Source organism: Somniosus microcephalus, unplaced genomic scaffold (genome assembly GCF_052327205.1).
Source record: "Somniosus microcephalus isolate GS21.2 unplaced genomic scaffold, FLI_Smic_1.0 unresolved_chr9, whole genome shotgun sequence".
NCBI lineage: Eukaryota > Metazoa > Chordata > Chondrichthyes > Squaliformes > Somniosidae > Somniosus > Somniosus microcephalus.
The window spans coordinates 20,113,053-20,131,644 of NW_028225187.1; the positions used below are offsets into that span (position 1 = coordinate 20,113,053).

The 18,592-nt window shown below is 52.7% G+C and overlaps 1 protein-coding gene across 2 annotated transcripts in view; it reads right to left on the minus strand.

Annotated features, from left to right (window-relative positions):
• The window catches only part of epn1a (epsin 1a), a 39,306-nt gene extending 20,919 nt beyond the window's left edge, over nt 1-18,387 (minus strand). Inside the window, exon 1 of one of the 2 annotated variants that reach the window (XM_085979582.1) lies at nt 17,864-18,387. In XM_085979582.1, coding sequence (XP_085835708.1) covers nt 17,864-18,341 — 478 coding nt within the window. In that variant the 5' untranslated portion in view covers nt 18,342-18,387. The remainder of the gene's footprint in view (nt 1-17,863) is intronic. The other variant, XM_085979583.1, reaches the window with a different exon arrangement.
• Nucleotides 18,388-18,592: the final 205 nt, after the last annotated feature.

Here is an 18,592-nt window from a genome sequence, read left to right on the forward strand (position 1 = left end):
CAATGAGATCCCCTCTCATTCTTCTAAACTCCAGCGAGTATAAGCCCAATCGACCCAATCTCTCCTCATACGTCATTCCTGCCATCCCAGGTATCAGTCTGGTGAATCTTCGCTGCACTCCCTCCATGGCAAGAACGTCCTTCCTCAGGTAAGGCGACCAAAACTGCACACAATACTCAAGGTGTGGTCTCACCAAGGCCCTGTACAACTGCAGCAAGGCATCCTTGCTCCTGTACTCGAACCCTCTCGCTACGAAGGCCAGCATACCATTTCCCTTCTTATATCAAATACATAAGGAGATATTAGGGCAGGTGACCAAAAGCTGGGTCAAAGAGGTTGGTTTTAAGGAGCGTCTTAAACCAGACTGATTCCTGGGATGGCAGGACTGTCGTATGAGGAGAGATTGGGTCGACTAGGCCTGTATTCACTCGAGTTTAGAAGAATGAGAGGGGATCTCGTGGAAACGTATAAAATTCTGACAGGGCTAGACAGACTGGATGCGGGGAGGATGTTTCCCCCGGCTGGGGGGGGTCTAGAATGAGGGGTCACAGTCTCAGGATACGGGGTAGGACATTTAGGACTGAGATGAGGAGGAATTTCTTCACAGAGGGTGGCGAACCTGTGGAATTCTCTACCACAGAAGGCTGTGGAGGCCAAGTCACTGAATATATTTAAGAAGGAGATAGATTTCTAGACACAAAAGGCATCAAGGGGTATGGGGAGAGAGCAGGAATATGGTATTGAGATAGAGGATCAGCCATGAGCATATTGAATGGCGGAGCAGGCTCGAAGGGCCGAATGGCCCACTCCTGCCCCTATATTTGTGTTTCTAAAGGCGGAGGGGTTTAGGGAGGGAATTCCAGAGCTCAGGGCCCAGGGGGCTGAAGGCACGGCCGCCGATGGTGGAGCGATTAATATCGGGGATGCTCAAGAGAGAACAAGGGGCGCGCGAGAGAGGGGGGCCGGGGAGGGAAAGGGGGGGGGGGGGCAGGGAGGGAGAGACAGTGGGGGGGCCAGGGAGGGAGAGGGGAGCTGACATAATAAAACTCCCTACGCACTTGGTTCAAGTATAAAGCAAGGCTTTAATTAACATGTTTCAAAACATGGAGGTCTAGTTGTCCTTCACTACTTCCTGTCTTACAAAATGTCCCCAAGAAAGCTGGGCCCACGCCAGAGTATTTATACTCCTTGGGCGGCGCCACCAGCTGGACGTTCAGTGTTATTTCATGAGTCATTTCTTCATGATGATGAGATTTATAACGCAGGAGCCAAGGAGAGAGAGAGACAGCCAGAGAGAGCGCGCGCGAGAGACAGAGGGCGCGCGCGAGAGACAGAGAGCGCGCGCGAGAGACAGAGCGAGCGCGCGAGAGACAGAGAGAGCGCGCGAGAGACAGAGAGAGCGCGCGAGAGACAGAGAGAGCGCGCGAGAGACAGAGAGAGCGCGCGAGAGACAGAGAGAGCGCGCGAGAGACAGAGAGCGCGCGCGAGAGACAGAGAGCGCGTGAGAGACAGAGAGCGCGAGAGACAGAGAGAGCGCGCGAGAGACAGAGAGAGCGCGCGAGAGACAGAGAGAGCGCGCGAGAGACAGAGAGAGCGCGCGAGAGACCGAGAGAGCGCGCGAGAGACCGAGAGAGCGCGCGAGAGACCGAGAGAGCGCGCGAGAGACAGAGAGAGCGCGCGAGAGACAGAGAGAGCGCGCGAGAGACAGAGAGAGCGCGCGAGAGACAGAGAGAGCGCGCGAGAGACAGAGAGAGCGCGCGAGAGACAGAGAGACAGAGAGACAGAGAGAGTCAGGACCATTCTGAAGTGAATTGCAGTGGGTGAAGGTATCTACGCCGGGGGCATAGCGAGCGGAGGGGCAAGGTCATGAACTTCGAACCAGAAAGCAGCAACAGCCAGGCCACAAGCTGCAGTGACCTTGTCGAAGTGCTTCGGGGGCGGGGGAAAGACAATATTCGAGGCAGTGCTCAGGTGTTTTCACCAGCTATATCTAGTACAAACAGAGAGCACGGGACACCAGTCACAGGTTCGGCAGTGCCAGGCACTGCGATAAACCACACAGAGCTCTCGGGATAATAACCAACACTCCCCGGTGCCAGTACTGAGGGAGCGCTGCACTGTCGGAGGTAGATGTATATACTCTAGGACTCGAGCCCCATAATCCAGGCCCACACTCCCCGGTGCCAGTACTGAGGGAGTGCTGCACTGTCGGAGGTAGATGGAAATACTCTAGGACTCGAGCCCCATAATCCAGGCCCACACTCCCCGGTGCCAGTACTGAGGGAGCGCTGCACTGTCGGAGGTAGATGTATATACTCTGGGACTCGAGCCCCATAATCCAGACCCACACTCCCCGGTGCCAGTACTGAGGGAGCGCTGCACTGTCGGAGGTAGATGTATATACTCTAGGACTCGAGCCCCATAATCCAGGCCCACACTCCCCGGTGCCAGTACAGAGGGAGCGCTGCACTGTCGGAGGTAGATGGAAATACTCTAGGACTCGAGCCCCATAATCCAGGCCCACACTCCCCGGTGCCAGTACTGAGGGAGCGCTGCACTGTCGGAGGTAGATGTATATACTCTAGGACTCGAGCCCCATAATCCAGGCCCACACTCCCCGGTGCCAGTACTGAGGGAGCGCTGCACTGTCGGAGGTAGATGTAGGACTCGAGCCCCATAATCCAGGCCCACACTCCCCGGTGCCGGTACTGAGGGAGCGCTGCACTGTCGGAAGTAGATGTACATACTCTAGGACTGGAGCCCCATAATCCAGGCCCACACTCCCCGGTGCCAGTACTGAGGGAGTGCTGCACTGTCGGAGGTAGATGTATATACTCTAGGACTCGAGCTCCATAATCCAGGCCCACACTCCCCGGTGCCGGTACTGAGGGAGCGCTGCACTGTCGGAGGTAGATGTATATACTCTAGGACTCGAGCCCCATAATCCAGGCCCACACTCCCCGGTGCCAGTACTGAGGGAGCGCTGCACTGTCGGAGGTAGATGTATATACTCTAGGACTCGAGCCCCATAATCCAGGCCCACACTCCCCGGTGCCGGTACTGAGGGAACGCTGCACTGTCGGAGGTAGATGTATATACTCTAGGACTCGAGCCCCATAATCCAGGCCCACACTCCCCGGTGCCACTACTGAGGGAGCGCTGCACTGTCGGAGGTAGATGTATATACTCCAGGACTCGAGGCCCATAATCCAGCCCCACACTGCCCGGTGCCGGTACTGAGGGAACGCTGCACTGTCGGAGGTAGATGTATATACTCTAGGACTCGAGCCCCATAATCCAGGCCCACACTCCCCGGTGCCGGTATTGAGGGAGCGCTGCACTGTCGGAAGTAGATGTATATACTCTAGGACTCGAGCCCCATAATCCAGGCCCACACTCCCCGGTGCCAGTACTGAGGGAGCGCTGCACTGTCGGAGGTAGATGTATATACTCTAGGACTCGAGCTCCATAATCCAGGCCCACACTCCCCGGTGCCAGTACTGAGGGAGCGCTGCACTGTCGGAGGTAGATGTATATACTCTAGGACTCGAGCTCCATAATCCAGGCCCACACTCCCCGGTGCCAGTACTGAGGGAGCGCTGCACTGTCGGAGGTAGATGTATATACTCTAGGACTCGAACCCCATAATCCAGGCCCACACTCCCCGGTGCCAGTACTGAGGGAGCGCTGCACTGTCGGAGGTGCCGTTAAACCGAGGCCCCCTCTGCTCTCTCAGGTGGACGTAAAAGATCCCACGGCCACTATTGGAAGAAGAGCAGGGGGCGGGGGGGAGTTCTCCCTGGTGTCCTGGGGCCAATATTTATCCCTCAACCAACATCACTTTAAAAAAAAACCCAGATGATCTGGTCATTATTTCAGCGCTGTTTGTGGGATCTTGCTGTGCGCGAATTGGCTGCCGCAATTCCTGCATTACAACAGCGACCGCACTTTGAAAAGTACTTCATTGGCTGCGAAGCGCTTTGGGACGTCCAGTGGCCGCGAAAGGCGCGGGAGAAATCGTGGAATTTACTTTGTGTCCCAGAATCCTGGTCTCAGTTTCTGCCCACACCACACCTCGTCTCGATCAGACAGAGCCACAACTTGCTCAGTACCAAGAGATTATAGAGCTGAAGTCTGGCAGGGTTTCACACTCCTTGTGACACCACAGCAGGAAAGCATGCGGGTGCGCAGGAACAGGAGGAGGCCCGTTCAGCCCCCTCGAGCCTGTTACACAGGAACAGGAGGAGGCCCATTCAGCCCCTCGAGCCTGTTACACTGGAACAGGAGGAGGCCCGTTCAGCCCCCTCGAGCCTGTTACACAGGAACAGGAGGAGGCCCATTCAGCCCCTCGAGCCTGTTACACAGGAACAGGAGGAGGCCCATTCAGCCCCTCGAGCCTGTTACACAGGAACAGGAGGAGGCCCATTCAGCCCCTCGAGCCTGTTACACAGGAACAGGAGGAGGCCCGTTCAGCCCCCTCGAGCCTGTTACACAGGAACAGGAGGAGGCCCATTCAGCCCCTCGAGCCTGTTACAGAGGAACAGGAGGAGGCCCATTCAGCCCCTCGAGCCTGTTACAGAGGAACAGGAGGAGGCCCATTCAGCCCCTCGAGCCTGTTACACAGGAACAGGAGGAGGCCCATTCAGCCCCTCGAGCCTGTTACACAGGAACAGGAGGAGGCCCATTCAGCCCCCTCGAGCCTGTTACACAGGAACAGGAGGAGGCCCATTCAGCCCCTCGAGCCTGTTACACGGGAACAGGAGGAGGCCCATTCAGCCCCTCGAGCCTGTTACACAGGAACAGGAGGAGGCCCGTTCAGCCCCCTCGAGCCTGTTACACAGGAACAGGCGGAGGCCCATTCAGCCCCTCGAGCCTGTTACACAGGAACAGGAGGAGGCCCGTTCAGCCCCCTCGAGCCTGTTACACAGGAACAGGAGGAGGCCCATTCAGCCCCTCGAGCCTGTTACACAGGAACAGGAGGAGGCCCGTTCAGCCCCCTCGAGCCTGTTACACAGGAACAGGAGAAGGCCCATTCAGCCCCTCGAGCCTGTTACACAGGAACAGGAGGAGGCCCATTCAGCCCCTCGAGTCTGTTACACAGGAACAGGAAGAGGCCCATTCAGCCCCTCGAGCCTGTTACACAGGAACAGGAGGAGGCCCATTCAGCCCCCTCGAGCCTGTTACACAGGAACAGGAGGAGGCCGATTCAGCCCCCTCGAGCCTGTTACACAGGAACAGGAGGAGGCCCATTCAGCCCTCTCGAGCCTGTTACACAGGAACAGGAGGAGGCCCATTCAGCCCCTCGAGCCTGTTACACAGGAACAGGAGGAGGCCCATTCAGCCCACTCGAGCCTGTTGCACAGGAACAGCAGGAGGCCCATTCAGCCCCTCGAGCCTGTTACACAGGAACAGGAGGAGACCAATTCAGCCCCCTCGAGCCTGTTACACAGGAACAGGAGGAGGCCCATTCAGCCCCTCGTGCCTGTTACACAGGAACAGGAGGAGGCCCATTCAGCCCCCTCGAGCCTGTTACACAGGAACAGGAGGAGGCCCATTCAGCCCCACGAGCCTGTTACACAGGAACAGGAGGAGGCCGATTCAGCCCCCTCGAGCCTGTTACACAGGAACAGGAGGAGGCCCATTCAGCCCCCTCGAGCCTGTTACACAGGAACAGGAGGAGGCCCATTCAGCCCCCTCGAGCCTGTTACACAGGAACAGGAGGAGGCCCATTCAGGCCCCTCGAGCCTGTTACACAGGAACAGGAGGAGGCCCATTCAGGCCTTCGAGCCTGTTACACAGGAGCAGGAGTAGGCCATTCGGCCCCTCGAGCCTGCTCCGCCATTTAATGCGATCATGGCTGATCATCCAAATTTAGTACCCTGTCCCTTCTTTCTCCCCATATCCCTTGATCCCTTTAGCCTTAAGAAATATATCCAACTCCTTCTTGAATATATTTAATGAATTGGCCTCAACTGCCTTCTGTGGTAGAGAATTTCACAGGTTCACCACTCTCTGGGTGAAGAAATTCCTCCTCATCTCAGTCCTAAATGGCTTACCCCTTATCCTTAGACTGTGACCCCTGGTTCTGGACTCCCCCGCCATCGGGAAGCTCCTTCCTGCATCTAGTCTGTCTAGTCCTGTTAGAATTTTATAAGTTTCAATGAGATCCCCTCTCATTCTTCTAAACTCTAGCGAGTATAAGCGCAGTCGACCCAATCTCTCCTCATACGTCATTCCTGCCATCCCAGGTATCAGCCTGGTGAATCTTCGCTGCACTCCCTCCATGGCAAGAACATCCTTCCTCAGATAAGGCGACCAAAACTGCACACAATACTCAAGGTGTGGTCTCACCAAGGCCCTGTACAACTGCAGCAAGACATCCTTGTTCCTGTACTCGAATCCTCTCGCTACGAAGGCCAACATACCATTTGCCTTCTTTACCGCCTGCTGCACCTGCATGCTTACCTTCAGCGACTGGTGCACAAGGACACCCAGGTCTCGTTGCACTTCCCCTTTTCCCAATCTATTGCCGTTCAGATAATAATCTGCCTTCCTGTTTTTGCCACCAAAGTGGATAACCTCGCATTTATCCACATTATACTGCATCTGCCATGCATCTGCCCAATCACCCAACCTGTCCCAATCATACTGGAGTTTCTCGGCATCCTCCTCACAGCACACACGCCCATCCAGCTTTGTGTCGTCTGCAAACTTGGAGATATTACATCTAGTTCCCTCGTCTAGATCATTAATATATATTGTGAATAGCTGGGGTCCTAGCACCAATCCCTACGGTACCCCACTAGTCATCGCCTTCCACTTGGAAAAAGACCCGTTTATTCCAATAATCTCTCCTCGTAACCTCGGTCAATGGGAGGAGGTAAGGTTGAGGGGATTGAGGGACCTGGGGAGGAGGTGTGATTGAGGGTAAGGGGGAGAAGGTGGGAGTGAAGGATACAAGGAAAAGTGAGGCTGAGGGATCTGGGGAGAAGGTGGGGTTGAGGGTATGGGGGAGAAGGTGGGATTGAGGGTAAGGGGGAGAAGGTGGGATTGAGGGTAAGGGGGAGAAGGTGGGATTGAGGGTAAGGGGGAGAAGGTGGGGTTGAGGGTAAGGGGGAGAAGGTGGTGTTGAGGGACACTGGGTAGCATTCTGCAAGGGAGGGGGAAAGAGGGCGGGCGTTGGGGGATATGCAAGTCGCATTTCGCAGCCTGAAAATGCCGCACGGGATGAGATCCAGACAGGTCAAGGTTGCCTGCCGTCTCGGTAACAAGATAATCAATAAGGAGCGCTCCTTTCAGAAGGTGGAGTTGGGAGAACAAAGTCCCATGAGAGAAGGGAATGAGTTATTTATTACTCAAGAGTTACGTTCGACGGGGAGGTCGACAGAGGCACAGGAAGGACGGCGTTGGCTTTCAGAGACTGTGGAGGTTAAGGCGCTCATCGCCCCGCCCCGCCCCAGCCCTTAGCCAGGTGGGTGGGGAGATTGGAGGCCAATTGTCTGACTAACACTGCTCTCTCTGATAAAGGATTTCTCGCTGCGCAAACTTGGCAGACTGGTGGGAACAGGAAGCAGAGCTCACAACTTGGAAAGTTAACACCGCATTGTGCCGGGAATGCACGGAGGTCACAGTACAATTCACTTCCTTCAACCACACTCCCTCCTTTCAGAGATCGGGACCACCTTCTCCCCGTATCTCTCAACCCCACCTTCTCCCCGTATCTCTCAACCCCACCTTCTCCCCGTATCTCTCAACCCCACCTTCTCCCCCTGACCCTCAACCCCACCTTCTCTCCATATCTCTCAACCCCACCTTCTCCCCGTATCTCTCAACCCCACCTTCTCCCCGTATCTCTCAACCCCACCTTCTCCCCGTATCTCTCAACCCCACCTTCTCCCCCTGACCCTCAACCCCACCTTCTCTCCATATCTCTCAACCCCACCTTCTCCCCGTATCTCTCAACCCCACCTTCTCCCCGTATCTCTCAACCCCACCTTCTCCCCGTATCTCTCAACCCCACCTTCTCCCCGTATCTCTCAACCCCACCTTCTCCCCGTATCTCTCAACCCCACCTTCTCCCCGTATCTCTCAACCCCACCTTCTCCCCGTATCTCTCAATCCCACCTTCTCCCCGTATCTCTCAACCCCACCTTCTCCCCGTATCTCTCAACCCCACCTTCTCCCCCTGACCCTCAACCCCACCTTCTCTCCGTATCTCTCAACCCCACCTTCTCTCCGTATCTCTCAACCCCACCTTCTCCCCCTTATCCCCAACCCCACCTACCCACCTTCTCCCCATATCCCACCTTCTCCCCATATCCCACCTTCTCCCCATATCCCCCAACCCCACCTACCCACCTTCTCCCCATATCCCTCAACCCCACCTACCCACCTTCTCCCCCTATCCCCCAACCCCACCTACCCACCTTCTCCCCATATTGCAAGGGGATTGGAGTATGACAGTAAGGATGTCTTGCTACAATTGTACAGGGCCTTGGTGAGACCACACCTGGAGTACTGGGCACAGTTCTGGTCTCCTTATCTAAGGAAGGATATACTTGCCTTGGAGGCGGTGCAACGAAGGTTCACTAGATTGATTGCTGGGATGAGAGGGTTGTCCTATGAGGCGAGATTGAGTAGATTGGGCCGATACTCCCTGGAGTTTAGAAGAAGGAGAGGTGATCTCATTGAAACAGACAAGATTCTGAGGGGGATTGACAGGGTAGATGCTGAGAGGCTGTCTCCCCCCTGGGCTGGAGAGTCTCGAACCAGGGGTCACAGTCTCAGGATAAGGGGTCGGCCATTGAGGACTGAGATGAGGAGGAATTTCTTCACTCAGAGGGCGGTGAATCTTTGGAATTCTCTGCCCCAGAGGGCTGTGGAGGCTCAGTCGTTGAGTATATTCAAGGCCGAGATCGAGGGATTTTTGGACTCTCGGGGAATTGAGGGATATGGGGATCGGGCGGGAAAGTGGAGTTGAGGTCGATGATCAGCCACGATCTTATTGAATGGCGGAGCAGGCTCGAGGGGCCGAATGGACGACTCCTGCTCCTATTTCTTGTGATCTTCTCTCGGCTCCGTGCAGCCGGCTGAAGGTCGTAAATTCCGTACCTTAATCAGATTGCAGGAGAGATTTACTGAGCAGCAGCTCGAGTGTCAGAGTTCCAGCGACAAACCCCGGTGAAAGCTTTAAACATTATATAGAATCGCACAGCCCAGAGACAGGCCATTCGGCCCACCTGGTCCGTGCCGGTGCGTCTGCTCCACACGAGCCTCCTCCCGCCCCCCTCTTCATCTCACCCCATCCCCACATCCTTCTATTCCTTTCTCCCTCGCGGGTTTATCCAGCTTCACGATGCGGTCTCCTCTACATTGGGGAGACCAGACGCAGATTGGGCGACCGCTTTGCGGAACACCTCCGTTCAGTCCGTAAGGGTGACCCCGAGCTTCCGGTGGCCTGTCACTTTAATTCTCCGCTCCACTCCCCCTCGGACCTCACCGTCCTTGGCCTCTTGCATTGTTACACGGAAGCTCAGCGTAAGCTCGAGGAACAGCACCTCATCTTCCGATTAGACACTTTACAGTCTTCAGGACTCGACATAGAATTCAACAATTTCAGATCATCACCCCGGCCCCTATCATATATATATTTTTTATTATCCACACTTTGTTTGTGCCTCCTGTTCTTCTCTCCCACATGGCAGCTGTCTTTCACTCTGCCAGCGCAATTCACACTCCATCTAGAGCCATCCTTTGTCTCTTAACCTGTCCCATTACCATCTCCGCTCGCCTTCAATATCTCTTAATGCCTCTTTACTTCTCCTGCCTTCCATCCTATCACAGACCTTCCCCTCCCTCAGACGCCCCATCCCCTCCCCCAGTTGCCCCATCCCCTCCTCCCTCCCAGTCCCCCAGTGGGGCTGAGGGGCTGGTCACTCCGATGGGGGACCGGGTGGGGGCAGTGTGTTAATCGCCGGCTTCTCGCCCCTCCTACTGGGGTCAAACCCGTCCCCAGACAGAGGGGGCGAGGGGGCTGGTCTTCCGGATGACGTTGGGTTTCCTACGCCTCACGTATCGGAATACTAACCGGTCTAACTCTGCTCCTGTTTGCAGAAAAGGAAATAAAAATAGAGGAAAACCTGAGCTGGACCTGGAAAGATATTGTTGGTCAGAATTGCTTCAAACTCGACAATAACAGGCGCTTAACTCTCCCTCGCTCCCTTCCTCTGTCCATCTGCCCTCCATCCCTTGTTTAAGATGTTTAAATTCACCCTTGTCCTTTAACCTATCCAGCCGTTTCCAAAGTTCAGACCCGTGGACAGACAATACAAAACGCAAGGATTCAGGATTAACCGTCCTTTCCTTAAAAACAGCAAGAGGTCACAAGTAAGCTCCCACAAAACCTGGCAGCTGTCTTCCATTCTGCCAGCGCATTTCACACTCCATCGAGAGCCATCCTTTGTCTCTTAACCTGCCCCATTACCATCTCCGCTCGCCTTGAATATCTCTTAATGCCTCTTTACTTCTCCTGCCTTCCATCCTATCACAGACCTTCCCTTTTGCGCTTTCATCTCCTCCCCCCTCCGTTTCCCAGCCCCTAAACTTGCTTAAAAATCTGTTCCATTTCCGGCTTTTTTCCAGTTCTGACGAAAGGTCTTCGACCTGAAACGTTAACTCTTGTTTCTCTCTCCGCGGATGCTGCTCTGACCTGCTGGGTTTTACCAGCGTTTCCTGTTGTTATTCCCCTTTAAGTGCATCTATACTATTCACCTCAACCACTCCCTGCGGCAGCGAGTTCCACATTCTCGCCACTCTCTGGGAAAATCACTGTCTGCCCACGCAGTCCCACGGCCACTATTATTTCGAAGGGCAGTACGGAGGGGAGTTGTCCCTGGTGTCCAGGGCCAACATCGACCCCTCAAAACGGATGATCTGGTCGTTACTACATTGCGGTTGGGTGGGAGCTTGCTGTGTGCAAATTGGCTGCCGCGTTTTGCTACATAACAACAGCGACTACACTTCAAAAAAAAAAGTACTTCATTGGCTGTAAAGCGCTGGGGGACATCCCGAGGCAGTGAAAGGCGCTGGGGAAATGAAAATTCTCATCCTCCTGCTAATAAGACCATGAGAAACAGGAGCAGGAGTAGGCCATTGGGCCCCTCGAGCCTGCTCCGCCATTCAATGAGATCATGGCTGATCATCCAAATTCAGTACCCTGTCCCTGCCTTCTCCCCATATCCCTTGATCCCTTTAGCCTTAAGAAATATATCCAACTCCTTCTTGAATATATTTAATGAATTGGCCTCAACTGCCTTCTGTGGTAGAGAATTCCACAGGTTCATCACCCTCTGGGTGAAGAAATTCCTCCTCATCTCAGTCCTAAATGGCTTACCCCTTATCCTTAGACTGTGACCCCTGGTTCTGGACTCCCCGGCCATCGGGAACATCCTTCCTGCATCTAGTCTGTCCAGTCCTGTTAGAATTTTATAAGTTTCAATGAGATCCCCTCTCATTCTTCTAAACTCCAGCGAGTATAAGCCCAATCGTCCCAATCTCTCCTCATACGTCATTCCTGCCATCCCAGGTATCAGCCTGGTGAATCTTCGCTGCACTCCCTCCATGGCAAGAACATCCTTCCTCAGATAAGGCGACCAAAACTGCACACAATACTCAAGGTGTGGTCTCACCAAGGCCCTGTACAACTGCAGCAAGACATCCTTGTTCCTGTACTCGAACCCTCTCGCTACGAAGGCCAACATACCATTTGCCTTCTTAACCGCCTGCTGCACCTGCATGCTTACCTTCAGCGACTGGTGCACAAGGACACCCAGGTCTCGTTGCACTTCCCCTTCGCCCAATCTATTGCCGTTCAGATAATAATCTGCCTTCCTGTTTTTGCCACCAAAGTGGATAACCTCGCATTTATCCACATTATACTGCATCTGCCATGCATCTGCCCAATCACCCAACCTGTCCAAATCGTACTGGAGTTTCTCTGCATCCTCCTCACAGCACACACGCCCAGCCAGCTTTGTGTCGTCTGCAAACTTGGAGATATTACATCTAGTTCCCTCGTCTAGATCATTAATATCTATTGTGAATAGCTGGGGTCCAAGGACCGATCCCTGCGGTACCTCACTAGTCACTGCCTGCCACTCGGAAAAAGACCCGTTTATTCCAACTCTTTGCTTCCTGTCTGCCAACCAGTTGTCAACCCAAGTCAAGACTCAGCATCCACAGCCCTCTGGGGCCGAGAGTTCCAAAGATTCACCGCCCTCTGGGTGAAGAAATTCCTCCTCATCTCGGTCCTAACTGGCCGACCCCTTATCCTGAGACTGTGACCCCTGGTTCGAGACTCTCCAGTCAGGGGGGAAAACAGACTCTCAGCATCTACCCTGTCAATCCCCCTCTCAGAATCTTACACGTTTCAATGAGATCACCTCTCATTCTTCTAAACTCCAGCAGCATTGAGATAATGATCAGCTAACACAGAATCAACTGCCATTCAGTGGAAAACACCTTCTATGTACTGATCCAGGAAAGCTTGATAACACCACACACGAGGGAGAAAGGACTAGAAGGTTACGCTGGTGTGGGCGAGATGAAGCATAAATAGCAGTGCCAAAATAGGGTTGGGGAACAGCGGGATCTGGGGGTACAGATACGCAGATCACTAAAAGTCGCGACGCAGGTTAATAAGGCCAGCTAACAAAAAGCAAACCAGGCACTGGGGTTCATTTCTAGAGGGATAGAATTCAAAAGGGGAGAAGTTATGTTAAACTTGTATCGAACCTTGGTCAGATCACACCTGGAGCACTGTGCACAGTTCTGGTCTCCATATACCTCGGTTAGACCAAACTTGGAGCACTGTCCACAGTTCTGGTCTCCATATCCCTTGGTTAGACCACACTTGGAGCACTGTGCACAGTCCTGGTCTCCATATACCTTGGTTAGACCACACTTGAAGCACTGAGCACAGTTCTGGTCTCCATATACCTTGGTTAGACCACACTTGGAGCACTGTGCACAGTCCTGGTCTCCATATACCTTGGTTAGACCACACTTGGAGCACTGTGCACAGTTCTGGTCTCCATATACCTTGGTTAGACCACACTTGGAGCACTGTGCACAGTTCTGGTCTCCGTATACCTTGGTTAGACCACACTTGGAGCACTGTGCACAGTTCTGGTCTCCATATCCCTTGGTTAGACCACACTTGGAGCACTGTGCACAGTCCTGGTCTCCATATACCTTGGTTAGACCACACTTGGAGCACTGTGCACAGTTCTGGTCTCCATATACCTTGGTTAGACCACACTTGGAGCACTGTGCACAGTTCTGGTCTCCGTATCCTTTGGTTAGACCACACTTGGAGCACTGTGCACAGTTCTGGTCTCCATATACATAGATACATAGATACATACATAGAAGATAGGAGCAGGAGTAGGCCATTCGGCCCTTCGTGCCTGCTCCGCCATTCGATGAGATCATGGCTGATCCTTTAATTCAGTATCCCGTCCCCGCCTTCTCTCCGTAACCCTTAACCCCTTTTGCCCGTAGAAATATATCTAATTCCCTCTTAAATATATTTAATGAGCTGGCGTACACTGCCCTCTGTGGCAATGAGTTCCACAGGTTCACCACTCTCTGAGTGAAGAAATTCCCCCTCATCTCTGTCCTAAATGGTTTAGCCCTTATCCTTAAATTATGTCCTCTAGTTCTGTTCTCACCCGCCAAGGGAAACATTCCTTCTGCATCCAGTCTGTCTAGACCTGTCAGAATTTTATACACTTCTATGAGGTCCCCTCTCAATCTTCTAAACTCCAGTGTGTACATCCCTAAACTACATAGTCTCTCCTCATAGGTCATTCCCGCCATTCCTGGTATCAGCCTGGTGAATCGCCGCTGCACCCCCTCCATGGCAAGAACATCCTTCCTCAGATGAGGCGACCAAAACTGTACACAGTACTCGAGGTGTGGTCTCACCAGTGCCCTGTACAGCTGCAGCAAGGTATCCCTGTTCCTGTATTCTAACCCTTTTGCTATGAAGGCCAGCATACCGTTTGCCCTCTTGACCGCCTGTTGCACCTGCATGCTCGCCTTCAGTGACTGGTGTACAAGAACACCCAGGTCTCTCTGTACTTCCCCCTCTCCCAATCTATTGCCATTTAAATAATAATTTGCCCTCCCGTTCCTGCACCCAAGGTGGATAACTTCGCACTTGTCCACATTATAGTGCATCTGCCATTTATCCGCCCAATCGCCCAGTCTGTCCAAATCGCTCTGGAGCTTCCTGGTCTCTTCCTCTGAGCCCACCCCCCCTCCTAGTTTAGTGTCGTCTGCAAATTTGGAAATGCTGCATCCGACTCCCTGATCCAGGTCATTAATGTAAATTGTGAACAGCTGGGGGCCCAGGACAGATCCCTGTGGTACCCCACTTGTTACTGCCTGCCATTCAGAAAATGAGCCGTTTATTCCAACTCTCTGTTTTCTATCTGACAGCCAGTTCCCTATCCACGCCAAAACTTTCCCCTTTATCCCATGAGCCTCAATTTTCCATGCTAATCTTTTATGTGGGACCTTATCGAAGGCCTTTTGGAAGTCCAGGTACACCACATCTACTGGCTCTCCCCCATCTATTCTACCAGTTACTCCCTCAAAAAATTCCAATAGATTAGTCAAGCACGATTTACCCTTTGTAAATCCATGTTGACTCTGTCCTATCCTGTCCCCATTTGCTAAGTGCTCCGCTATTTCATCCTTAATGATGGACTCCAGCATTTTGCCCACAACTGATGTAAGGCTTACAGGTCTGTAATTACCTGCTTTTTCCCTACCCCCCTTTTTGAATAGTGGGGTAACGTTAGCTACCCTCCAATCCATCGGCACTGTTCCCGAGTCTAATGAATTCTGAAAAATCATCCTTAGTGCATCCGCTATCTCTAGGGCCACCTCCTTCAGTACCCTAGGATGCATGTTATCAGGCCCTGGGGATTTGTCCACCTTCAATCCCTTTAGCTTCCTTAACACCATATCCTTAGAGATATTGATTTGCGTCAGTTCCTCCTTTGCCAATGTCCCTATTTTTCCCGATATCCCAGGGAGGTTTTTTGTGTCTTCCTTCGTAAAGACTGACCCAAAGTATGCATTTAGTTGATCTGCCATTTCCTTATTTCCCATTATATATTCCCCCGTATCTGACTGCAATGGACCAACTTTGGTTTTCACCAGTCTTTTCCTTTTGATATATTTATAAAAGGTATATATAAATATATCAAAAGGAAAAGACTGGTGAAAACCAAAGTTGGTCCATTGCAGTCAGATACGGGGGAATATATAATGGGAAATAAGGAAATGGCAGATCAACTAAATGCATACTTTGGGTCAGTCTTTACGAAGGAAGACACAAAAAACCTCCCTGGGATATCGGGAAAAATATATATATATATACCTTGGTTAGACCACACTTGGAGCACTGTGCACAGTTCTGGTCTCCATATACCTTGGTTAGGCCACACTTGGAGCACTGTGCACAGTTCTGGTCTCCATATACATTGTTTAGACCACACTTGGAGCACTGTGCACAGTTCTGGTCTCCATATTATAAAAAGGATATAGAGACACACTGGAGAAGGTGCAAAAAAGATTGACAAGAATGATACCAGAACTGAGAGGTTATACCTATCAGGAAAGACTGAACAGACTGGGGCTCTTTTCTCTGGAAACGAGAAGGCTGAGGGGTGACCTGATAGAGGTCTTTAAGATTATGAAAGGGTTCGATCGGGTAGACGTACAGAAGATGTTTCCCCTTGTGGGGGAGACCAGAACTAGGGGCCATCAATAGAAGACAGTCACTAATAAATCCAATCGGGAATTCAGGAGAAACTTCTTTACCCAGAGAGTGGTGAGAATGTGGAACTCGCTACCACAGGGAGTGGTTGAGGGGAATAGTATTGATGTATTTAAGGGGAAGCTGGATAAACACACGAGGGAGAAAGGAATAGGAGGATATGGTGATGGGATGAGATGAAGAGGGGCGGAAGGAGGCTCGTGTGGAGCAGACACACCGGCACGGACCAGTTGGGCCGAGTGGCCTGTTTTCTGTGCTGTGTGACATGAATCAGTCATTCATGAAATAAAGACTTATGAAATAATACTGAGCAGCCTACGGGTGGCGCTGTCCAGGGAGAGTATAAATACTCGGGCACGGGGCCCAGCTTGCGCAGGACATTCTTAACAGGAATTAGTGAAGGACACAACTAGACCTCCATGTTGTAAAACAGTTGATTAAAGCTTTTGTTTAACGCTTAGACCAAGTGCCGAGTAGTTTTCTTACGTCTCTGTGCCCTCGGCGTAATTCTATACTTGACGCGCTCGGAAACCAAGAGAGGATTAGATTATTAATGATCTAGATGAGGGAACTAGATGTAATATCTCCAAGTTTGCAGACGACACAAAGCTGGGTGGGCGTGTGTGCTGTGAGGAGGATGCCGAGAAACTCCAGTATGATTTGGACAGGTTGGGTGATTGGGCAGAAGCATGGCAGATGCAGTATAATGTGGATAAATGCGAGGTTATCCACTTTGGTGGCAAAAACAGGAAGGCAGATTATTATCTGAACGGCAATAGATTGGGAGAAGGGGAAGTGCAACGAGACCTGGGTGTCCTTGTGCACCAGTCGCTGAAGGTAAGCATGCAGGTGCAGCAGGCGGTTAAGAAGGCAAATGGTATGTTGGCCTTCGTAGCGAGAGGATTCGAGTACAGGAACAAGGATGTCTTGCTGCAGTTGTACAGGGCCTTGGTGAGACCACACCTTGAGTATTGTGTGCAGTTTTGGTCGCCTTATCTGAGGAAGGATGTTCTTGCCATGGAGGGAGTGCAGCGAAGATTCACCAGACTGACACCTGGGATGGCAGGAATGACGTATGAGGAGAGATTGGGTCGATTGGGCTTATACTCGCTGGAGTTTAGAAGAATGAGAGGGGATCTCATTGAAACTTATAAAATTCTAACAGGACTATACAGACTAGATGCAGGAAGGATGTTCCCGATGGCGGGGGAGTCCAGAACCAGGGGTCACAGTCTAAGGATAAGGGGTAAGCCATTTAGGACTGAGATGAGGAGGAATTTCTTCACCCAGAGAGTGGTGAACCTGTGGAATTCTCTACCACACAAGGCAGTAGAGGCCAATTCATTAAATATATTCAAGAAGGAGTTGGATATATTTCTTAAGGCTGAAGGGATTAAGGGATATGGGGAGAAAGCAGGGACAGGGTACTGAATTTGGATGATCAGCCACGATCTCATTAAATGACACAAAGCTGGGTGGGCGTGTGTGCGGTGAGGAGGATGCAGAGAAACTCCAGTACGATTTGGACAGGTTGGGCGATATGGCAGATGCAGTATAATGTGGATAAATGCGAGGTTATCCACTTTGGTGGCAAAAACAGGAAGGCAGATTATTATCTGAACGGCAATAGATTGGGAGAAGGGGAAGCGCAACGAGGCCTGGGTGTCCTTGTGCACCAGTCGCTGAAGGTAAGCATGCAGTATAAACACTCGGGCACGGGCCCAGCTTGCGCAGGGCATTCTTAAACAGGAACTAGTGAAGGACACAACTAGACCTCCATGTTGTAAAGCAGTTGATTAAAGCTTTTGTTTAACGCTTAGACCACGGGCCTAGTTTTCTTACCTATCTGTGCCCTCGGCGTAATTCTATACTTGACGCGCTTGTTTATATTGACGTAACCGCTCGGAAACCAAGAGAGGAACCCAGCCACATAGATCAAAAAAAAACCATGACTAGCGGGGGGAAAAGGGTTAAAGTTGACGCGGGCGGGCAGGGCGCGGGCGCCACCCTTACCTGTCGAAACCTGCGCCAGCTTTTCCTTGGTTTTGAGGGCGTGCGCTCGCTCCTCCTTGAGCTTCTCGTCGTCCTTGAGCAGGGCCACCAGCTGCTTGGCCTTCTCGCGCACGTTGACGCCCTGGTCCTTGCCGTCGCGGTCGATGTACTGGAAGTCCTTGAGGGTCTGCACGGCGTAGATGTTCTCCCGGCACTGCTGGGCCACCCGCTCGGAGCCGGTCTTGATCAGGTACTCGGCCAGGGTCAGGGCCTTGTAGACGTGGCGCCAGTTCTTGCCGTGGTCGTTGAGGCGCCGCCACACCATGCTCATGATCTCGGAGAAGGCCACCACGTTGTAGGTGAGGTCGGCGATCTCGCACATCAGCGAGCTGGAGGGTCCCCAGGGGTCATTGGAAGTGGCCTCGCGCACCTTGATCTCCGCCTCGGAGTAGTTGTGGACAATGTTCTTCACTTGGCGGCGCAGCGAGGACGTGGACATGGTCCCAACCAGGGGAGCGCGGGGGGGGGGGGAGGAGGGCGGAAAAAAAAACGGAGGGGGGGGGGGGGGGGGGGGGGACAGCACCTTGGCTCAAGAGAGGAGTTCTTCCGAGCCTCTCCTCCTCTTGTACTGTGGCGAAGGCCACCCTCTGGATCCCAGATAAACCGCTGAGAAGCGAGCGAGACGGCGGAGCGAAGACGCACGTGTTCAGTCGTGGTGCCGGGCCCTCATTCTACCGGGAGCAGCGCGCG